At 40.4% G+C, this 20,398-nt stretch overlaps 1 protein-coding gene across 2 annotated transcripts in view; it reads right to left on the bottom strand.

The window, feature by feature from the left end:
* WDR35 (WD repeat domain 35) overlaps nt 1-20,398 on the bottom strand; it is an 82,142-nt gene that overhangs the window by 37,519 nt on the left and 24,225 nt on the right. The window contains exons 9-12 of one of the 2 annotated variants that reach the window (XM_084625074.1): nt 19,364-19,489; nt 9,829-10,014; nt 8,324-8,356; nt 6,176-6,236 (exon numbers count right to left, since the gene is read on the bottom strand). In XM_084625074.1, the coding sequence (XP_084481200.1) occupies nt 6,176-6,236; nt 8,324-8,356; nt 9,829-10,014; nt 19,364-19,489 (406 nt within the window). The remainder of the gene's footprint in view (nt 1-6,175; nt 6,237-8,323; nt 8,357-9,828; nt 10,015-19,363; nt 19,490-20,398) is intronic. The other variant, XM_084625075.1, reaches the window with a different exon arrangement.

Raw genomic sequence — 20,398 nt, 5'->3', positions numbered from 1 at the left:
ACTGAACTCTAATCACAGGGGATTGAGTTCATTCTATTCTTCTAATTAGTGCACAGCTATAAATCTCACAACAATCTGAATGCTTTCATCCTTTACAAATAAAATAGTGACCAAATTTTTCTGACTTCTGAGGAAGTAAAAGTATCTTTCATTGCAAATCAAAAGTTTTAAATTTAGAACACACTAAATAGTGTCAAACACATCATCCCACAAATTCAAATAACTGCATTTGTTGCCCCATTAATTTCAGGACCCAGCTCAAAATTGCCCTCCATGAACTTCCTCCAGTCTCTCTCTCTTCTCTCCCTCAGCATCTTAATCACTGCACCTTCACCTACTCATCTCATCACTATTCACATGAGGACCTTCTCTTCCAAACATTGTGCAATCTTAAAGCAGCCTTCTGTTATTCCTCCACCTCATCAACTCTTCCTCTCATTTCAAAACACAAGTAAAAACACAGTCTTCTCTTACCTACCCTTCTTCAACAACAAATAATTTCTTCTTCTGCCACTAACTCCCTAATTGTATTACTTAGCTCTGTGAAAAAATCTGGGATACAGTTTATGTGAAACATGTTATATAAAAAACAAACAAACGAAAAGGCAGTTGTTCAGTGCAGTATTGAATATCAGTAAGATTGAGATGGGCAGGGATTGAACTGGACCAGGATATTGCCACATGGCACACGGGCACGCCTCCTATGCCATCATGTTCTTCGGAGTCAAACCCTTGAAAATGTGAACTGTTGCAGCAATGCTTGCCTGAGTTTGCACAAAGCCTGAAATAATATCTTTGAGAGACTGGAGCTACCCCACTCATCTCAATGGGTGTTAACACTGATGCCAGTGATGATGAGGGGTCTACTTAAATAGAGAAATCACACAATTTTTGAAGGTTGATCACGGTATAAATAGGAAATTTCACAGATCTGTTACATAGGGAATGCAAAGAAGCCTTTTCCAAATTACTTGAACTTTCTTTTATAATTCAGGCCTGACTGGACCCATGGCAGTATACTCAGTTCAGTGGAGTTCCTTCTTTTTTTAATGACTGAGAATTTAAGAATGGGATTTTGTCTTTTCTTTCTTATGTGCAATTGTAAAGAGGTCTGTAAAAGACAGACTGAGGACAGAAACACTGAAACCCAATCTTCAGCTTTTGTCTATCTGGATTTTAAACTGTGACTTAAATTGAAACAGAGAGTCCATACAAAACAACTTCTATATTAAACAGAAGGTTACAGTTGCATGGATAGGCACTCAAAAGTCAGAAAATGCAAACTGAAAGGTTGCAGGAAGAGATGAAGATATACATGCAAATTTAACTTTGGTTCCTTGCGACTCAAGTGCTTAACTGCGTAACCTCCATGTCCATCAGTGTAGGTATGTGATATGGAATTTCTTAGCCCTTTTAAAAAAAGGACGGAAAAGATAAAAAACACAAAAGTGGGATTCACTCTCCTGGATTCTGAAGCACTGCTGCTTGCAATAACTGTGAATAGTGCATCAAAATTACATAATCAGGAACTAATTGGCTGGACGGATGTTGGAGTTGGCGGATGTGATTGCAGAGCCATTGGCCATTATCTTTGAAAACTCATGGCAATCGGGAGAAGTCCCGGACGACTGGAAAAAGGCTAATGTAGTGCCCATCTTTAAAAAAGGGAAGAAGGATCCTGGGAACCACAGGCCAGTCAGCCTCACCTCAGTCCCTGGAAAAATCATGGAGCAGGTCCTCTAGGAATCAATTCTGAAGCACTTAGAGGAGAGGAAAGTGATCAGGAACAATCAGCATGGATTCACCAAGGGCAAGTCATGCCTGACTAATCTAATTGCCATCTATGACGAAATAACTGGCTCTACGGATGAGGGGAAAGCAGTGGACATGTTGTTCCTTGACTTTAGCAAAGCTTTTGACACGGTCTCCCACAGTATTCTTGCCAGCAAGTTAAAGAAGTATGGGCTGGATGAATGGAATATAAGGTGGATAGAAAGATGGCTAGATTGTCGGGCTCAACAGGTAGTGATCAATGGCTCCATGTCTAGTTGGCAGTCGGTATCACGTGGAGTGCCCCAAAGGTTGGTCCTCGGGCCGGTTTTGTTCAATATCTTCATAAATGATCTGGAGGATGGTGTGGATTGCACCTTCAGCAAGTTTGCAGATGACACTAAACTGGGAGGAGAGGTAGATACGCTGGAGGGTAGGGATAGGATAGAGAGGGACCTAGACAAATTAGAGGATTGGACCAAAAGAAATCTGATGAGGTTCAACAAGGACAAGTGCAGAGTTCTGCACTTAGGACGGAAGAATCCCATGCACCGCTACAGACTAGGGACCGAATGGTTAGGCAGCAGTTCTGCAGAAAAGGATGTAGGGGTTACAGTGGACGAGAAGATCGATATGAATCAACAGTGTGCCCTTGTTGCCAAGAAAGCCCATGGCATTTTGGGATGTATAAGTAGGGGCATTGCCAGCAGATCGAGGAACGTGGTCATTCCCCTCTATTCGACATTGGTGAGGCCTCATCTGGAGTACTGTATCCAGTTTTGGGCCCCACACTACAAGAAGGATGTGGAAAAATTGGAAAGAGTCCAGCGGAGGGCAACAAAAATGATTAGGAGACAGGAACACATGACTTATGAGGAGAGGCTGAGGGAACTGGGATTGTTTAGTCTGCGGAAGAGAAGAATGAGGGGGAATTTGATAGCTGCTTTCAACTACCTGAAAGGGGGTTCCAAAGAGGACGGATCTAGACTGTTCTCAGTGGTAGCAGATGACAGAACAAGGAGTAATGGTCTCAAGTTGCAGTGGGGGAGGTTTAGGTTGGATATTAGGAAAAATTTGTTCACTAGGAGGGTGGTGAAACACTGGAATGCATTACCCAGGGAGGTGGTGGAATCTCCTTCCTTAGAAGTTTTTAAGGTCAGGCTTGACAAAGCTCTGGCTGGGATGATTTAGTTGGGGATTGGCCCTGCTTTGAGCAGGGGGTTGGACAAGATGACCTCCTGAGGTCCCTTCCAACCCTGATATTCTATGATTCTATGACAATATCAGAATATTCTACTTCATTTATTTGGGAGTCAAACACCCTTTAAAGAGGGATGAATTTCATTTTAATTATGATCTATGGACTTGGGCATAAATTTAGGAATACGTTCTCAATCCACAGCTAATCTCTTAGTGCCATCAATGTGAAGTTCACAAAATAGTAGAATAGGACCTTTATGTAGTAACTGAACTTTTAGGTATCAGTATTACATGTTAAGTTATGTTCAGCAGCATTAAGTGAGAAAATAAGCTTGCCTTTAGGATCACAACTATTTCTGGACCTTGCTTTTCTTCCTTTCCCATCTTCTTTTCTCTCTATTCTTCCTCCTTCCCTGTCTTTGTGTTCCTCCTATGGGCTTAACTACCATCCCTACCCCTATTTCACCTAATAAAATAGTCCACTATTAAATATTTAGTTTTGGAATTAATACCTCAAATAAGATTAATGGGAGCAACGTTCATGATTCTTAAAGTCATTGTTTCAGACTCTCTGAAGACAACAATGCACTGATTTACAATCACAAAGTTCTTTTCACAACCAGGAGGGCTAGAAGTTAAGTTTTTGTTTAAAAATTAAGCCTAGATTCTGCAGAATCTGAAGATGCGGTTTCCAAAAATACAACAAGCAGACTGGGAATCTGACACCAGAGTCTCAAGAGGTGCACAGGAAAGACCCCTACTCTCCTGAGAATCTTCTGAGTAAGGCTGCAAGTCCGTCACGGAGGTCACAAATTCCGTGACTTTCCGTGACTGGCCCAGGCTGCCTGACCCAGGCAGCCCTTGGGCCAGCAGAAGCAGTTTGGGTGTGTGGGAGGGGGCTCAGGGCTAAGGGCAGGAGGCTGGGAGGTGTAGGGAGGCACTTACCTCGGGATGTGGGGGCTCCCCAGCTCCCAGGCTGCAGCTCCTAGGCGGAGGAGGAGCCAGGGGGCTCCGCATGCTGCCCGCGCCCACAGGCCCTGCCATGGCAGCTCCCAATGTCTGCAGTTCCCGGGCAACGGGAGCTGCACAGCCGGTGCTTGTGGCAGAAGCAGTGCATGGAGCCCCCTCGCCCCTCCGCCACCTAGGAGCCAGGGACACATGGAGCCGGGTAGGGAGCCCCTGCCAGCCCCGCCAACCCTCAGCACCAGTGGGGGGTCCCAGGCCGTGTGTCATGGCCCGGCCCCACCCCCAGCACCAGCGGGAGTCCTGGACCACACACCGCTGCCCGGCCTGCCCCCAGCACCAGTGGGGGTCCCAGGCCATGTGCCGCTGCCTGCTCCCACAGCACCAGCGGGAGTCCCGGGCCAGAGCGCCCACAGCCCCCCCGCCCAAGTTTTAGTTAGGGGTATATAGTAAAAGTCATGGACAGGTTATGGGCCGTGAATTTGTATTGACTTTTACTAAAAATACCTGTGATTAAAACGTAGCCTTACTATGAGCAACTCAAACTCATTAACCCCTCCCAGTTTTAGGGCAATCTGTTTCAATATGCTTTCACTATCTAACTAAATTAGCTATGTACGCTTAAAGAGCAAATCCTTCTTTAACTCTGCACTTAATGAGCTCATAAAAAGTAAAGTGCCACACATGCTCAGTAAGCTATTTTAAAAACTTCATAACATGGTGAAATTACAACTAATGTTCTCGTGAATAAATAAGGCACTTTGCCTTTACTTTACTACTGCCAAATTTCAACTTCCAGCCATTGTGGCTGCAGAGCTGCTAAAGAGTTACAATATATATATTTTTAATACAGAGATATATTTTGTACTCTCATATTCAAAAATTACTGAATATTTTTGCTCAAACTTTTTTTGAACAATCATTTTGGGGCAAAGAGCAAGCATGGGAAAACATCTCCTGAAAAATGAAAGTTCCTCAAGATACGAACAACTGAAAACAGGCATTTAGAATGTCACTGCCACATTTCAGTAACAACGATTGAATGCTGAATTGGACAACAGGGCCTTACTAACCGAAAAACTGTGAAGTTTGTCAGTTTATTTTTCTCTTTTATCTGTCCCAAAGTTTCCCTCTGATTGTTAGAGTGCAATTGACAGTCCTTACTGAGGCAAAACACCTCACTGGCTTCACTCAGAGTTTTGCCTAAGTAAAGACTGCAGGATTAATAGCATTTGCCAACCATTTGGAATATTTTTTTAATGCAACTCAACCAACTAACCAGCAGGGAAAGTTCACATCTGTCAGATGAACCTGACTTTCTAATGTTTAATTACGTTTAAATATTTAATGTTACAAAGAGGCACATATATTATCCTTAGATGACCCTGCAGATGTAGTTGACATTAAAGTAATGAGAGAAGTTGTTTTTAAAAGTAAAGGTTATTTGGGAAGCTGCAACATGTTTTAGTGAAAGTGGGAGTCAAACTATTTTAACAGATCTGAGCAAGGATTCACGCTTTAGAAATGTGCATTTGTTAATAATAGAAACATTACTGTAGCTGTAACGGAAAAAGTTTAAGTCATTAAAAATGTCTACTGAAAAACAGAGAAATGGTACCAGTTAAAAAAAGATCCCATTGTTAATAGGTTGCATTAATCAGCGAAGTCAGGGTAGGTTCAGCCTTTTTTATGAGCAACAGAAGTGTGTTTATAGAAATGAAGTATTTACAACTACTTTATTAATAACAAATAGTGGTTTAATACCCAGTTCTTAATACATATCTCAGTTAACTCCACAGTGACCTTGAATTTCTATTGATTACTCTCCCATTATATTTAAAATCTAAGAGGAAGGCACAGTGGCTGATATAATAGAATCATAGTAGATATGACACAGAACAGAAGAACACAAAAATGGCCATACTGGATCAGACCAAAGGTCCATCCAGCCCAGTATCCTGTCTGCTGACAGTGGCCAATGCCAGGTGCCCCAGAGGGAGTGAACCTAAAGGTAATGATCAAGTGATCTCTCTCCTGCCATCCATCTCCACCCTCTGACAAACTGAGGCTAGGGACACCATTCCTTACCCATCCTGGCTAAATTGAAGGATTTGTAAAAACAAGATATTGTTGTCCTATTGAACAGTTTTACAGTTTAAACAGTAGTTTAAATGACCATTATAAGATATTTGGTATAAGAAGTGGGAAAAGCAACAGAACAACATTGTTAGTATTTGCTTACCAATGTCAATATATTTTGGATCGAGGGGTGTACCAATAGAATTGCAAAGAACCAGCACGTACTGTATGGAAATAAGAGCAAATATCAGTGCTACTATGTTTGTTTAGTTCGGAAAGTTAACATACTGTACAAGGTATTCCTTTTGTGAAATGCTGCTCATAACCTGTACATCTCACAGGATCACAATCCTGTTCAGCAGCATGGAGAGCTAAAGTACCAAAGCCATCAAACATAATGCAGTGCAAAAATGAGAATAATGCTACTCTTACCTCCTACCTCTATATGAGACTCAAACTATGAAACGGGGCTTGAAATAATGATTAACCACACACTATCAAAGGATTGCATCTACTAGTCAAAAGATGGCATGAAAGAACAAGAGTCTCCACCAGCAAGGGGTAATATGCTGGTGACAAGGCCAGTCTCCCATTCCAGTGTCTGAGAAGGTGTACTGTGCTGTGATTCCTTATAAGAGTCCTGTCCTGTCAGACATTTCTCAAGCAATGTTTACACTGCAACTAGACACCCCAGGCTCGTGGAGCTCAGGCTGTGGGGCTGTTTCATTGCAATGTAGACTTCTGGGTTTGGACTGGAGCCTGGGCTCTAGGATGCTGCGCTGTGGGAGGGTCCCAGAGCTTGGACTGCAGTTCGAGCCTGGAAGTCTACACTGAAATGAAACAGCCCCCCAACCTGTGCCCTGGCAGCCACAGTCAGCTAGCATGGGCCAGCCGCAGGTCTTCCTTTGCAGTGTAGAAATACAAAAGATGGAGTCACTGAGGGTATCAGCATCAGGTTAACAGGTATATGACAAATTTGCAATCTGACATCTCTGTAGCTGCAAGAAGGCAGAGTTCTTGCTTTGGCCTTACCCACCTGACTTCCCAATACCACAGGATTCTAAGCAGCTACAGAAAAACTGACTAGAATCTTGCCGCTTTTACTCTGCTGCTGCTGCTTGGAAAAGCTATGAACATTAATAGATTGTCTGGATCAGTCTGCCAAGAGACTGAGGAAGATGTGACTCAAACAAAATGGCAGCTTGGACCCCATTATCCAGAGAATGCTACCTATTTGCCATTGGGATGTTTATTTTTCAAACCCTGGAATGGAAACATTTACATCAAATAGTTTTACCATGATTGAATAGGAAAGTGATGGCCTATTAAATGAGACACATGAAAACTGACAGCAACATGTGCTGCAGGAGCTCCAGGTTCAAAAGCAGGATTTCTATGCCCGAGATCATCAAGGAGCTGGTATACTGGCTCTCCAAGATATGGAAAAGAATTAGCTCTCCACAGTTCTTTCATTTTGCTGACTGAGTCATGTGACTGCAGAGGCTATGGAAAAAACTGTATCACCTGCCCCTTTAAACTGCTGCACAGATAGCTTGCACATAAGAAGGCAAAAATATATAGCACTTAAAATGCATGTGGTGTACGAAAAGTCTGTTGCTCAGAAAAAGATAAAACATCTGAGCATCAAAAAAGAAAAGATCTTTTCAGCAGGTGATCCACCCTCCTCATTCTCTCAGTAAGTGGAGAGCAGGAGCTAATAACTTATGATTTATTTTTCTCTCGTTTTCTCATAATTGTTCTTTGTTAGTTTAAGCCAGAATTTTAGATTGCAGATTAAAATACAATGATATTCCTTGACTTCACTATCAAAAATTGAGACTCCACACCTGTTATTTATAATTGATTTTCATCCCCTTTTTTTTTGGCAAATTATCACCAAATTTTATCTACTTTCAGTTTCTCCACCATGTCCTTGTTGCTGCACTTCTAAGATTCTATGCTATGACATCAGAAGAAGGCTGATGGGACAAGAGTAAAGGCAGCATCGGAGATACAGACCTACCAGTAATAAGAGAAGTGGAGAAGAAACAAAGATAAGAGACATTTGTAATCCTGAACAGTTAAAAATAAAAGGGTTTTGCTTATTTATTTCCAAGAAAGAAGATCAAATGTCTTTACCCACACCAGTAGAGCTGCAGATTTTAAACGATGCAGGAAAATCTCTCAGTTAATTGCACTTAAATTTAGTGGGATGTTTCTGGCCATTATCATAGCATCATATTTTCAGCACACACCACAGCACACTATTACTATACAATCAGTTGAATTAGCACTAAAATGATTCTTTTACCGTTGCACCAACTGACACCGTCTCATGCTCCTCCTTTGTAAGCAACATAAATATGATATAGAAAATAACTGAATTAATTCAGAAATGAATGCAGTAACCATTAAATAATGTAAATCTGGTAGTAAAATGTACATTTATCCTAGACACTTTTACAGCATCTATCGTCGTAGTATCTAGGTGCTAAAAAGAAAGTGGAATGTGAAATGTAAACGTATAGATAATAGGACCAGTTCATTGTACTAACCTTTAGCAACATCTACAGACCTTTTATATAGATATGAAAGATCATACCATGATAGAAAGAACAAACAATACAAGCATGATTTATTGTTATAATTCTGTTTTTAAAAGTTAAAAGAAGAAATGGCGCCTGCATCCCCACCTCACTCTCATTTTCTCTCTTTACATTCTTTAATTTTCCAGTGTAAACCAGTCTTTGGACTTGAAGTTGGACACTACATTTGGAAATGTACGTTTTATTCCATCTTTCCCCTCCTATTATTTGAATCATATTAGCTCAAATTCTTTTATTGTTTTTATAATTGAGAGGGACATATCTTGCACATTTTAGTATGCCCCCTATAAAGGTCTGATCCAAAGCCCATTGAACACAATAGAAAATCTCCCATTAAGTGCCCCAATTCAGCATGGTTTCAGAGTAGAAGCCGTATCTGTAAAAAGAAAAGGAGTACTTGTGGCACCTTAGAGATTAACAAATTTATTAGAGCATAAGCTTTCGTGAGCTACAGCTCACATTCCGCATGTACTTAAATCCATGCATAACTTTAGGCAACTGAGTAGCCCCATTGACTTCAATGGGACCGTACACGTGCTTTCATACCCTGCTGAATAGAGGCCTAAATTAATGGGTTTTCATTTATTTTAAAACAAAAGATGTCTAACATGTAGATTATCAGCTTAAGGTTGACTCAATAGATCAGTGACTTTTTTATTATTATTATGAAAGGATTGCTGTCAGATATCTCTAGAAAGACAAGTTGGTGAGGTAACATTTTATTGGACCAACTTTTTTTGGTGAGAGAGACAAGCTTTTGAACTTACACAGAACTCTTTTTTCAGGTCTGGGTTTATAATAGTTATTTCATTTTCTGCTTTCCATTGACCAAAACAATCTTTAAAGTCTTGATTTTTTTCCTAAATACTGATTTTGTATCTCTTTGAAAATTGTTTTCAGTATTTCTAAAGCAGTAAAAGTTAACATTGCTCTTCTCCTTACACATCCATTAGCTGTTTGTAAGAACAGCGAGGATAGAGTTTGTTAGTTAGCTGCTGCTGCAATTTTTCTCTCGTTAAAGTGTGGTCCCATTCAAATGGTGGCGAGATTTAACTGAAGGTGATAGAATGGTGCAGATTCAGAAACTGAGGTACATTTTCCTACCACCTGACTGTAATTTTATGGTTGGCCACATTTGTGCCTGACAACATCCATTTAAAATTTGAGATTGTTTCAAGTGAGATTTAAAAAAAAAATAAAAAGATTTTACCTGAGGTTGGTTTTCATCAGCTTTAGTTGCCAAAATGCAGAAGTCTCCACAAGTGGTTATGGAAATCAGACTCTTGACATATTTCACATACTTTTCATTGTTTTTTGTATCCCAAAAAACCACACAGTATTCGGGACGATCCGGTCGGGTATATGCATAAACCACTGTGTTGGAGCAGTAACCCCACTGACAAGAAAAACAACATTGTTAATTTTGACCAGAAATTATGCAAATTGAGTGACAAGTAGTACATTGTTACTGTAGAAAAAGTGTGGTTCATATACACTACCAACATCTATCAATATTTCCTCCTTCCTTTCAAGTGAAATGCTGTATCAAAAATTGTAAATTTATTGCTGTTCTAAATTGCTGGATTGACAATCCAGGAGACCGAAGCCTTCTGTTAATTAACAAAATGGGTAGGAATTAGCTTTCCCACACTGCTACACCAACCCATCTCAACGGGAGTAGTCCCCCAGGGATGACAGAAGAGTTCACTTTCCACAATCTATTCTCTTTTGAGTTTGTTATAAGTACCAATTGCTGTGTTTATTTTTGTGATGTGAACACTTCCCTTCTGGGAATTGGACTTGGAATCTTAGAAATCATAGAAATATTGGACTGGAAGGGACCTCAACAGATCATTTAGCCCAGTGCCTTGCACTGAGGCAGGACTAAGAATTATCTGTACCATCACTGACACATGTTCTTAAAAACCTTCAATGACAGAGATTCTACAACTTTCCTAGCACTTTGTTCCAGTGCTTAACTACCCTTATTAGGAAGCTTTTTCGTAATGTCTAACCTAAATCTCTCTTTCTGCAATTTAAGCCCATTACTTTTTGTCCTGTCCTCAGTGGATAAGGAGAACAATTTATCTTCCTCCTTTTTATAACAACATTTTACGTACTTGAAGATTTATGTCCCCCCTCAGTCTTCTCTTCTCCAGATTAAACAAACCCAGTTTTTTCAATCTTTCCTCGTAGGTCATGTTTTCTAGACCTTTAATCATTGTTGTTGCTCTCCTCTAGATTTTCTCTAACATATCCACATCTTTCCTGAAGTCTGGTACGCAAAACTGAACACAGTACTCCAGCTGAGGCCTTACCAGTAAGGCTACGTTTTAGTCATGGGTATTTTTAGTAAAAGTCATGGACAGTCATGGGCTGTAAACAAAAATTCACAGCCCATGACCTGTCCATGACTTTTACTAAAAATACTAGTGAATAAAACTTGGGGGAGTGGGGGCTGGGAGAGGGTGGCCTGGCTGCTTTCGGGGGGTGGCACACTGCCTGGGACCCCTGCTGGTGCTGGCTTCCTCCCTGGCTCTGCACCTGGGGGGCTCCCCGGAAGTGACGACATCTCCCTCGCTCAGCTGCTGGGTGGAGGCATGGCCAGGTAGCTCTGTGCTCTGCCTCCGCCTGCAGGGACTGCCCCTGCAGCTCCCATTGGCCACAGTTCTCAGCCAATGGGAGCTGTGAAGCCAGCGCTCTGGGCGGAAGCAGCATGCAGAGCTGCCTGGCCATGCCTCCACCTAGCAGCTGAGCAAGAAGGATGTCACCGCTTCCGGGGAGCCCCCTAGGTAAGCACCGCCACAGCCCACCTCATCCCATCAGGTGCACCAACCCCATGCCCCTCTCACACCCAAACTCTGCTACTGGCGGGGGTAAGTTGGGGTATTTTGGCCTGAGACTGCTTTAGCAGTAGTCAGCATGCCTGGCGCAGGGGCTGCCCGAGCTGCCCGAGCCAGGAGCACCGGCCACTGCAAAAGTTACGGAGGTCATGGAAAATCATGGAATCCATGACCTTCCTTGACCTCTGTGACAAACTCACAGCCTTACTTATCAGTGCTGAGTCGAGTGAAAGAATTACTTCTCATGTCTTACTTACAAAACTCCTGCTAATATATCCTGCTAATATATGTTCTTTTGTTTTTTTTGCAGCAGTATTACACTGTTGACTCATATTTAATTTGTGATCAACTATAACCCCCAGATCCTTTTTTGCAGTGTTCACTCCTAAGAAGTCATTTCATCCAGTGCAACTGATTATTCCTTCCTAGGTGTAGTACTTTGCATTTGTCCTTATTGAATTTCATCCCACTTATTTCAGACCATTTTTACGGTTTGTAAAGATCATTTTGAACTCTAATCATGTCCTCCAGAACACTTGCAATCCCTCCCAGCTTGGTATAGTCCAAAACTGTATAAATGTACTCTCTCTGCCATTATCCAAATCATTTATGAAAATATTGAATAGATCCATCCAGACCCAAGCCAGATCCCTTTCAGTTTGACTATGAGCCACTGATAATTACTCTCTGGGAATGGTTTGCCAACCAGCAGTGCACCCACCTTATAGTAGATAAGTCTAGGCTATATTTCCCTAGTTTGCTTATGAGAAGGTCATGAGACACAGTATCAAAAGCCTTACTAAAATCGAGATATACCACATCTATGCTTTCCCCCTATCCACAATGCTTGTTAACCTGTCAAAGAAGGCTATTAGGTCGGTTTGATATGATTTATTCTTGACAAATTCACGGTCAGTGTTACTTATGACCTTATCTTCTAGGTGCTTACAAACTGATTGCTTAATTATTTGCTCCATTATCTTCCTGGGTACCGAAATTAAGATGACTGGTCTATAAGATCATGTCTACAGTACAATCTTAAATCGACCTATATTAGGTCAACTTACAGCCACTGCAGAAATTACTGCAGTAGCTGATGTCCGCACTACCTTCCTTTTGTCGGTGGTGTGCGTCCTCAACAGGAGTGCTTCCACTGACTGAAGAGGGGTGCTCCACATTCCCAGCCAGGAGCAGGGAAGCAGTTGCCCGGGGCTTCTTGCCTCCAGCAGGTAGATCTGCACCCTGAGTCCAGTTGGCTGCTGTGCTCCGAGTGGGGAGCCAGGACCCTAAAGGGACCCTGGGTGGCAGTGTGGCTTGGAGCAGAGACCTAGCAGCAGCCCAGCTGGGGAGCCAGGATCCAGCTTTCTTGTCAATTTCACAGCTCAGGCAGAGCCAGAAAAATGACAAGAATGACAGCCAACAGCCAATGTAAAGAACGCAGTGTCTACAAAGTCACTGTGTCACCCTGACTTACACCGACATAAGCCCTATGCCTCATGTGGAGGTGGAATTATTATGTTGCTGTAGTTACATCAGCAGGAGCAAGGCAGTACTGTAGACACAGACATAGTAAGGTCGACAAACTGCCTTACATGGACTTAACTCTGTAGTGTAGACCAAGCCTTAATCACAAATTGTCCTTATTCTGCATTTTATAGCTAGGTGTTGTATTTGCCCTTGTCCGGTCCTCCGAGATCTCTCCCATCTCCCACAAGTTCTCATTTCTTCAGCCAGTTCCTGAACTTGAAAACATCTAACTTGTCTAAGAGCTTGTCTACACTTAAAACGCTACTATAGTGCAGCTGCATGGCTGCAGCTACGCCACTGCAGTGCTTCAGTGAAGATGCTACCTAAACCAACAGGAGAGATTCTCCCGTCGACATAGGCACTCCACCTCCCTGAGAGGTGGTAGCTAGGTAGACAGGAAAATTCTTCCGTGGACATAGCAATGTCTACACTGGGAGTTAGGTCAGTTTAACTATGTTGCTCAGGTGTGTGGATTTTTCACACCCCTGAGCAATGTAGTTATATCGACCTAATTTCCTAGTGCAGACCAAGCCTACGTAATTCTTAACTTGTTCTTTTTTTTAGCCTCCGATTATACCCCATTTACACTAATGTTCACTACGTTGTCCCATCACTGCTAACCTTTTTGGTGAAAACTGAAACAAAAAAAAGGCATTTAAAACATTTTCTGTTATTGTCTTTCCCTCCAAATTTGAGTAATGGGCCTGCCTGGTCCTTGGTCTTCCTCTTGTTTCTAATGTAGTTGTAAAATATTTTCTTGTTACTCTTTATGTCCCTAGCTAGTTTAATGTAATATTGTGCTTTAGCCTTTCTAATTTTGTCCCTATATAGTTGTGTTGCTTTTTTTATATTCATCCTTTGTAATCTGACTTAGTTTCCACTTTTTGTATGACTCTTGAGTTTCAGGTCATTGAAGATCTCCTGGTTAAAACAGGGTGGTTTCTTACCATACTTCCTATTTTTCCTACGCACTGGGATAGTTTGCTCTTGTGCCTTAATAATGCCTCTTTTAAAAACTGCCAACTCTCCTGAAATCTTTTTTCCTTTGGATTTGCTTCCCAAACACATAGCAAACATAATAAATCAAACAAATATCCCAAACCCTGCAATCTTACAAGACTGGGACAGGCCAAAATAACCAAGTGATTATTAAAGCATTAAAAATAACTCCCCACAATAATCACATAATTTCTTACAAAAATAAGACGACTAACTTCTTCATCCCTCCCAAAAATAAAGAATCAGTAGACGTCTGGGAATATGGAATCAGAGAGAAGACAAAAAGGCAAGGCCAGCAATGAAAAGGCCAACCATTGCAACTTAGAATCAACCAATGATTTTATATTAGCTAAATGGCCACATACTTTCAATTTGTTTTCATCATTTCTTAGGGATTATCTGAAGCGAAAAGATAGATATACCCCACCAGAGAAGGGAAAGAGTGCTCTTTAAGAGTGAGGCATGATGGGAAACCTCTCTCTGATATAAAGAAAAAAAGGAGTTCAGCCTGAGGAAGTTTTGATAGAGGCAGGACCTATAGGAATTGAAGATGCAGGGCCCATCTGAGAAAACAACTTCGCTGGTGGTTTTTCTTCCTTTGTTAAATATTTTTTTCATTATGTGCTAAGAAATAACAACTGTTTGGAAAGTGCACTTGGCTGGTTAGTGCATTCTATGCCAGGAATTCTGAGGATCCTCTTCACACTAGATTTCAAACAGCAACTGTCATATAATTAAATAATACCATCAAGGGAACTTGAATTGTTACATAAATAGTATTGTAAATTTTCAAGTCTATGCAATATTATTTTACTGTGTGTCACCATATATAGCAATGGTCTCAGTGAGTTAAGGGGTAAATTGTGAAAGTCCAGGAACCACCAAAATTGTAAATACTGCTACTTCTACTGATAACAATGGTGAGATTACCAATGACTGACAGTGCCCAACGCATCTGAGTAAAATATTCCAGAAATTTTTTAAAGGAAAATTATGCAAATATCAATCTGATATTTGGTAGATACAATCTCCAGATTAGGTAATCACTACTATCCAAATAACTGACAAATCATTCTAAACAGCATCAAAAACTCTGAAAATGAAGCAATAATTCAAGGTTTTAACACTAAAAGAAATAATTAAATCTAGCTATTCTTAGAGAAATTCCATTCAATTTATGCTAAATAATAGTAGATACAAGACCTCCCACATTCATTACTTTTACTAGTGGCAAGGAATATTAACTGCGTGTCATACAATTCTCAGCCTTGTGGCCACTTGTTATTGTTGTTAATAGTACTTAAAAGGAAAGATATTGGGGACTGGATGCTTTAGTAGACTGATAATGGGATAGTAAGCCTTTCAACTCTAGGTCACGGGTTCAAATATGGCCCAAGTCAATAATGACTTTCAATCACTACCATCTGATGGTTGTTCAGCAGCCAGTGTGAATAGCTACTTCCCATTAGGAAGGTACTGATATAATCAGAAGGGCACACCAAAGTCATGAAAAGAAGTAATAAAATGTGCTACATATTAAAGGAAGAAATGTAGCTTTGAACTAGCAATCTTTAACATTGCCACTAAATATATTGTCAATAGATTCCATATGTTTGCTGGATTAATAAAGTAGAAAATAATTCTGAAAGAGTAATTAAATCCAAATGAGCAGCTAAGAATCTATATCTTTATGCAAGGACAGCTGTTCCCACAAAGACTCAGTTTTGCAAGGGAAAGAAATGCAGCTTACACACAGAGGTCTTAGAACTCAGATTTAAAAAAATCCCTTTTTCCTTCATCTGCCATCTCTAACCCAGGTCTGGAAATACGTACATCCTGGGATGCAACCCGAAAATGTTTTTTCAGTGTTTCATACATACCAATGGTAGTTCTAAGAAAAACAAATACATATAAAAAGCCATAGGCATGTGTTCCAGTTGTTACAAATTTCCCACAGAACACACCAGGCAGCACTTCCTCTGAGGCAGGTTAGAATTTCCAGAGCTTCTTCCAGCAAATTTACAATGAACTATCTGGAGTCTTTTCCGAGGAGACACAAATCATTCTCCAGTGGCTTTTTACAACAGAGTGAAACACTGTCTTTAATTATAGTTGCAATATGTTCGTCTGAAAGTTTCATGTTATGCTCTTTCATCCTTGCAGCTTTATTTTACAGTCTATTTAAATGCTAGTTAACAAAAACTTGAATGGTTAACATAAACAAGCAATCTTTTCAATTCATTACTTCAATCATCCCTCTCCACTATTATGTTATCTTTAAAATTGAACAGCAAGGAATATTCTTTGTTTGGATCACAGTTTTTTCAGCATGCTGACAGCATACATTTGCTACGAGATAACATCAGATAGAACAGGCAAGCAATGCCTTGCTAAATTCTTAACCAGGAGCCCACTTTGTACTGCTGTGTTTGTCATCTTAAAAAGTCATATACAACAACATAGTGTAAAGATTTTATAAGTACTGTTTAACCTAAACATAAATGTCAGTCTACTTGCCTTTTAATAAGTGTACTACCGGTTTTATAATAATATGATTTTTTAACTTTACACAGGAAAACAAATGTAATATAATTGTACCAAATAAAGTTATTCATAATGTCAGATTTTCCCCAGAAGGTGAAATGGTTGAAGCAAATCTTTACAAATGAACCAACAGTCACTTACAATAAAACTTATACTATTCTAATGTGCTAGAAGTCTACACAGACTTCAGTGAGAGTGGGTTCTTTCAAGTCTCCCAGACGTATAGGTTTAAGCTATATAGCACATAGAGGAATAAAGCTAAGGTCCTTTTCACACTACTACTTTTAAAATGTAATTTTGTGACCAGTTACAAATAGGACAGTTCAGTTTCTGTTCGTATAGCAGTATTTCTGCCATCAAAACGACATTTACACTCACTGCCCAATGGTATTTGTATAAGTGCATTCTGGGAAAATCTAGGCAGCTCTCTCATCATGTCTCCAGCACAGGACAGGAAGCCAAAGGAAACAGCCACTGTGATGCTGGCAGACTAGGTACCAGCTCATGCCAAGGCCCCTAGGCCTCACTGAACACTGACAAACGCGTAACTGGAAACCAGTCTGGCTCACCTGTCTGTTAGCCTGGTTAAAATACATGTTAAGTTGATAATAATGTATCATGTAATAATGTATGGAGGATACGAATAAAAATGCCCGACGAGAAGGAAACAGAAGTGGAATTTGTACAGGGCAAAATTTCTAAGCATGAGAAAGGGATCCCCAAGCTGCTTAGATTAGCCCTAAAGGACATATAGAGCTCGCATATTACAGCAGTTTCTGTTACCTTTTTGAAATCTAAAACTATAACTCATTTGTGTTGTAAGTTTACCTGCTTTAACCTTGTAAATAACTCATTTCTTTTTCTTAGTTAATAAATCTTTAGTTAGTTTATTATAGAATTGGCAACAAGCATGGTCTTTGGTGTGTGATCTGAGGTACAATTGACCTGGAGTAAGTGACTAGTCCTTTGGGACTGGGAGTAACCTGAATATTGTTGTAACTTGAATATTGTTTTGGTGTAAGGGACCATCTAAATAATAAAGGCAAGCCTCCCAAGGTAACAAGATAGAGCAGAATACCCAAGGAGACTGTGATTCTACATGAAGGCTGTTGTAGTACTTGGTTGGTTAAATCTACACGCAACCAGTTTGGGGTTTGTGCCCTGTTTCTTAACAGTCTACCCTGAGGTTGGCACTCCCTGCTGTGAGACACTCTAGACAGCTTGACAGACATAAAACAGCATCATCAGCATGTGATCTAATTACTCTCTGGGATGCTCTACCACAGAGACTTGGTAAGAAGGAGAACCAACCAAACTGGTTACACAAACATGGTTGGAGAGCCCTGTCTGAGCTGTTTAAAAAAAAAGTACAGAACTGATTACTGGGTTCCGGCCATGGTTTTTGAGAAGGGTGAAATACTCTTAGCTGCAATGATTACTGATGGAGTTTTAACTATGTGATGGGACCCAGCCAGGGTCTCCCACAGTCAGCCGCCTGGCTAACAAAATTGCGGTGAAAGTCTAATATTGTGGGATCTGCAATTTCTGCACTATCGCGAATTAAGCAGGGACTTTGTGATGGGCAGATACAAACCATGTTTTCAATCAACTATCCTGGTGACTGGTTACAAACTTTAGGTTAGGTCTTCACTACAGACTTATATTGGTACAACTACATTACTCAAGGATGTAAAGAATCCACACCCCTGAGCGACATAGCCAGAGACATCCCTAGGGTATGGCAAATCAGGGTGGCGGCCCCGGGCCCTGCACTTTGGAGGGCCCCGCGGTGGCTGCCCTGAATCACTGTACCCTAAGGATGGCTCTGTGTGCATGTCATGCCAGGTGCACTAAGCCAGCCGCAGGGGGCGCTAGGCCAGCCCAGGGGGGTAGGGTTAGGGAGACGGAGGGGTTAACTTTGCAGTCATATGATACACAGGAAAAAATTCAGATCCATAATTTACCAAGAGAGCTGCTTCACCAGTGGTAACAGTGGTGGAAATGGAAGGGCAGAAAGGTTAGGGTAACTATCAATGAAAGCTAGCCCCATCAGGTAAAGTTTAACTAAACCACAGTAGACACACCTGAGCCCTGTCTCAACTGTAACTTCCACCCTTGCTACAACTAGTGGTGCTTTACTGGTGATGAAATTGTTCAGTGTAAATAAAGTCAAATATGCTAAGGGTGGGTTACATTTTTAAAATAAAAACATGGATTGTTCAGAAACTGATGGATAAGTTCTTTCCCTCCCCCACCCCTGCCTCCAAAAAAGGAAGTTTCCTGCTCCCCTGCTAGCCCTGACAGAAGCGCTAATCACAAACATTAGCACATTCTCATCTAAGTAGTCATGAAAAATTTAACAAACTCGTTTAGAAACAGATTTGTCGAAGTGTCTTAAAGTGCAGTAATGATTAGAAAAAGAGTGCCTGTGGAAATGACACTGCCATGGTGTGTATTTATTTCCCATTAATACCTTCCTTATTATATTTGGTCAGTTTAGAAATCAAAACATTTTTAGACTGTCAGAACTCCAAGCTTAATCTGGCATGCAAAAATTAAGCTGCATTCTTTTCACTTAGCACAAAATCAGATAATCAAAACTTAGTTATTTTGCTGATGACATATAAGACAGAACAGAAAATAGCTTCCTCTACTAGCTGTGCATTAATGACTGTAATCAAAGGTATGTTTGGTGAGAAACCTGTGTGGTGAATACATACACAAAGGGAGTGGATATATGCAATAACAAGTTACCATTTTTTCAGGTATATTTTCTGATAATAACCATGTTTTAAGATTTTCCAGTAAATCAAGTACTACGTTACTACCTACCTTGTAATCTGGCCGAATGTTTGCAAAATATATAAAAGAATCAACAGCTAACCCAATCTTCAGTCCACCTCCCTCCCAGGACAATGCTGACATCTGCTTGCCAGGAACTTTCAATGTACGCAAATGCTAAAAAAGAGAATATTTAAAATATACCACCGAGTTACCAGCATTACCAGATCATTAGAGACAAATGGTTAGACAGCTGAGGCTAAATCCCACTCTCCGTTACGCCAGCAATACTCTAGAGTTACAGTGATCACAGAATTTGGCTTTTGTACTTTTAAACAGATCAAAACCAGAAATAAATTTAATTTGCATTACCATAAAGTATTATTTTGCCTTCACTGCACTGTTATTTTTGTCAGAGAGAGAAACCCACAAAATTGGCAATATATGACTAACTCATAACTCAAACTCACAAAACTAAATATTAAAACGAGAACGAAAGCACACGTGTCTTCTTTCAGTCCACAAGTATATGTTATTTGAGCCACTTTTTAAATAAATAACTTCCCATTAATAATTCAGTACTGACATTTGACATTTTTCAAGAATTTGGTTTATCCTGACATTGTAATCCTGTTTATCACAGCAGCAGATTGAGATGTTACTTCCAAGCACAATTGCTAGGACAAAGATGACAAATTTAGTCATTTGTCTTGATTTTTATAATATCCCCATCATGGGTATACGTACAATCAATTTTGTAAAAAAATTCTAACATACACACACAATTATACTAACATCAACAATAAATCCTTTCCAACCTTGTTAACTCTTTCCCTTCCCTTACCCCTATCCCATCATAAAAGCCAGAGGGCGAAAAAAAGAAAGTTAAATGTCCAGTTATGTCTTTTAATTGTTACATAGAAATAAATCATACAATTTATAACAGATGGTAAATTAATTCCCATTTTGAAACACTGTTTGAAGTTATAACCAGTAAACCTCTTGACATTCACAAGATGCCACGTTTGATATCCATATGTTTCTACAGATTGACTACGGCCCTAGTCCTGCAGATACGTATGCAGG

The sequence above is a fragment of the Lepidochelys olivacea genome, assembly GCF_965140295.1.
Source record: "Lepidochelys olivacea isolate rLepOli2 genome assembly, chromosome: 3".
Lineage (NCBI taxonomy): Eukaryota > Metazoa > Chordata > Testudines > Cheloniidae > Lepidochelys > Lepidochelys olivacea.
This window is presented reverse-complemented; position numbering and strand designations above follow the sequence as displayed.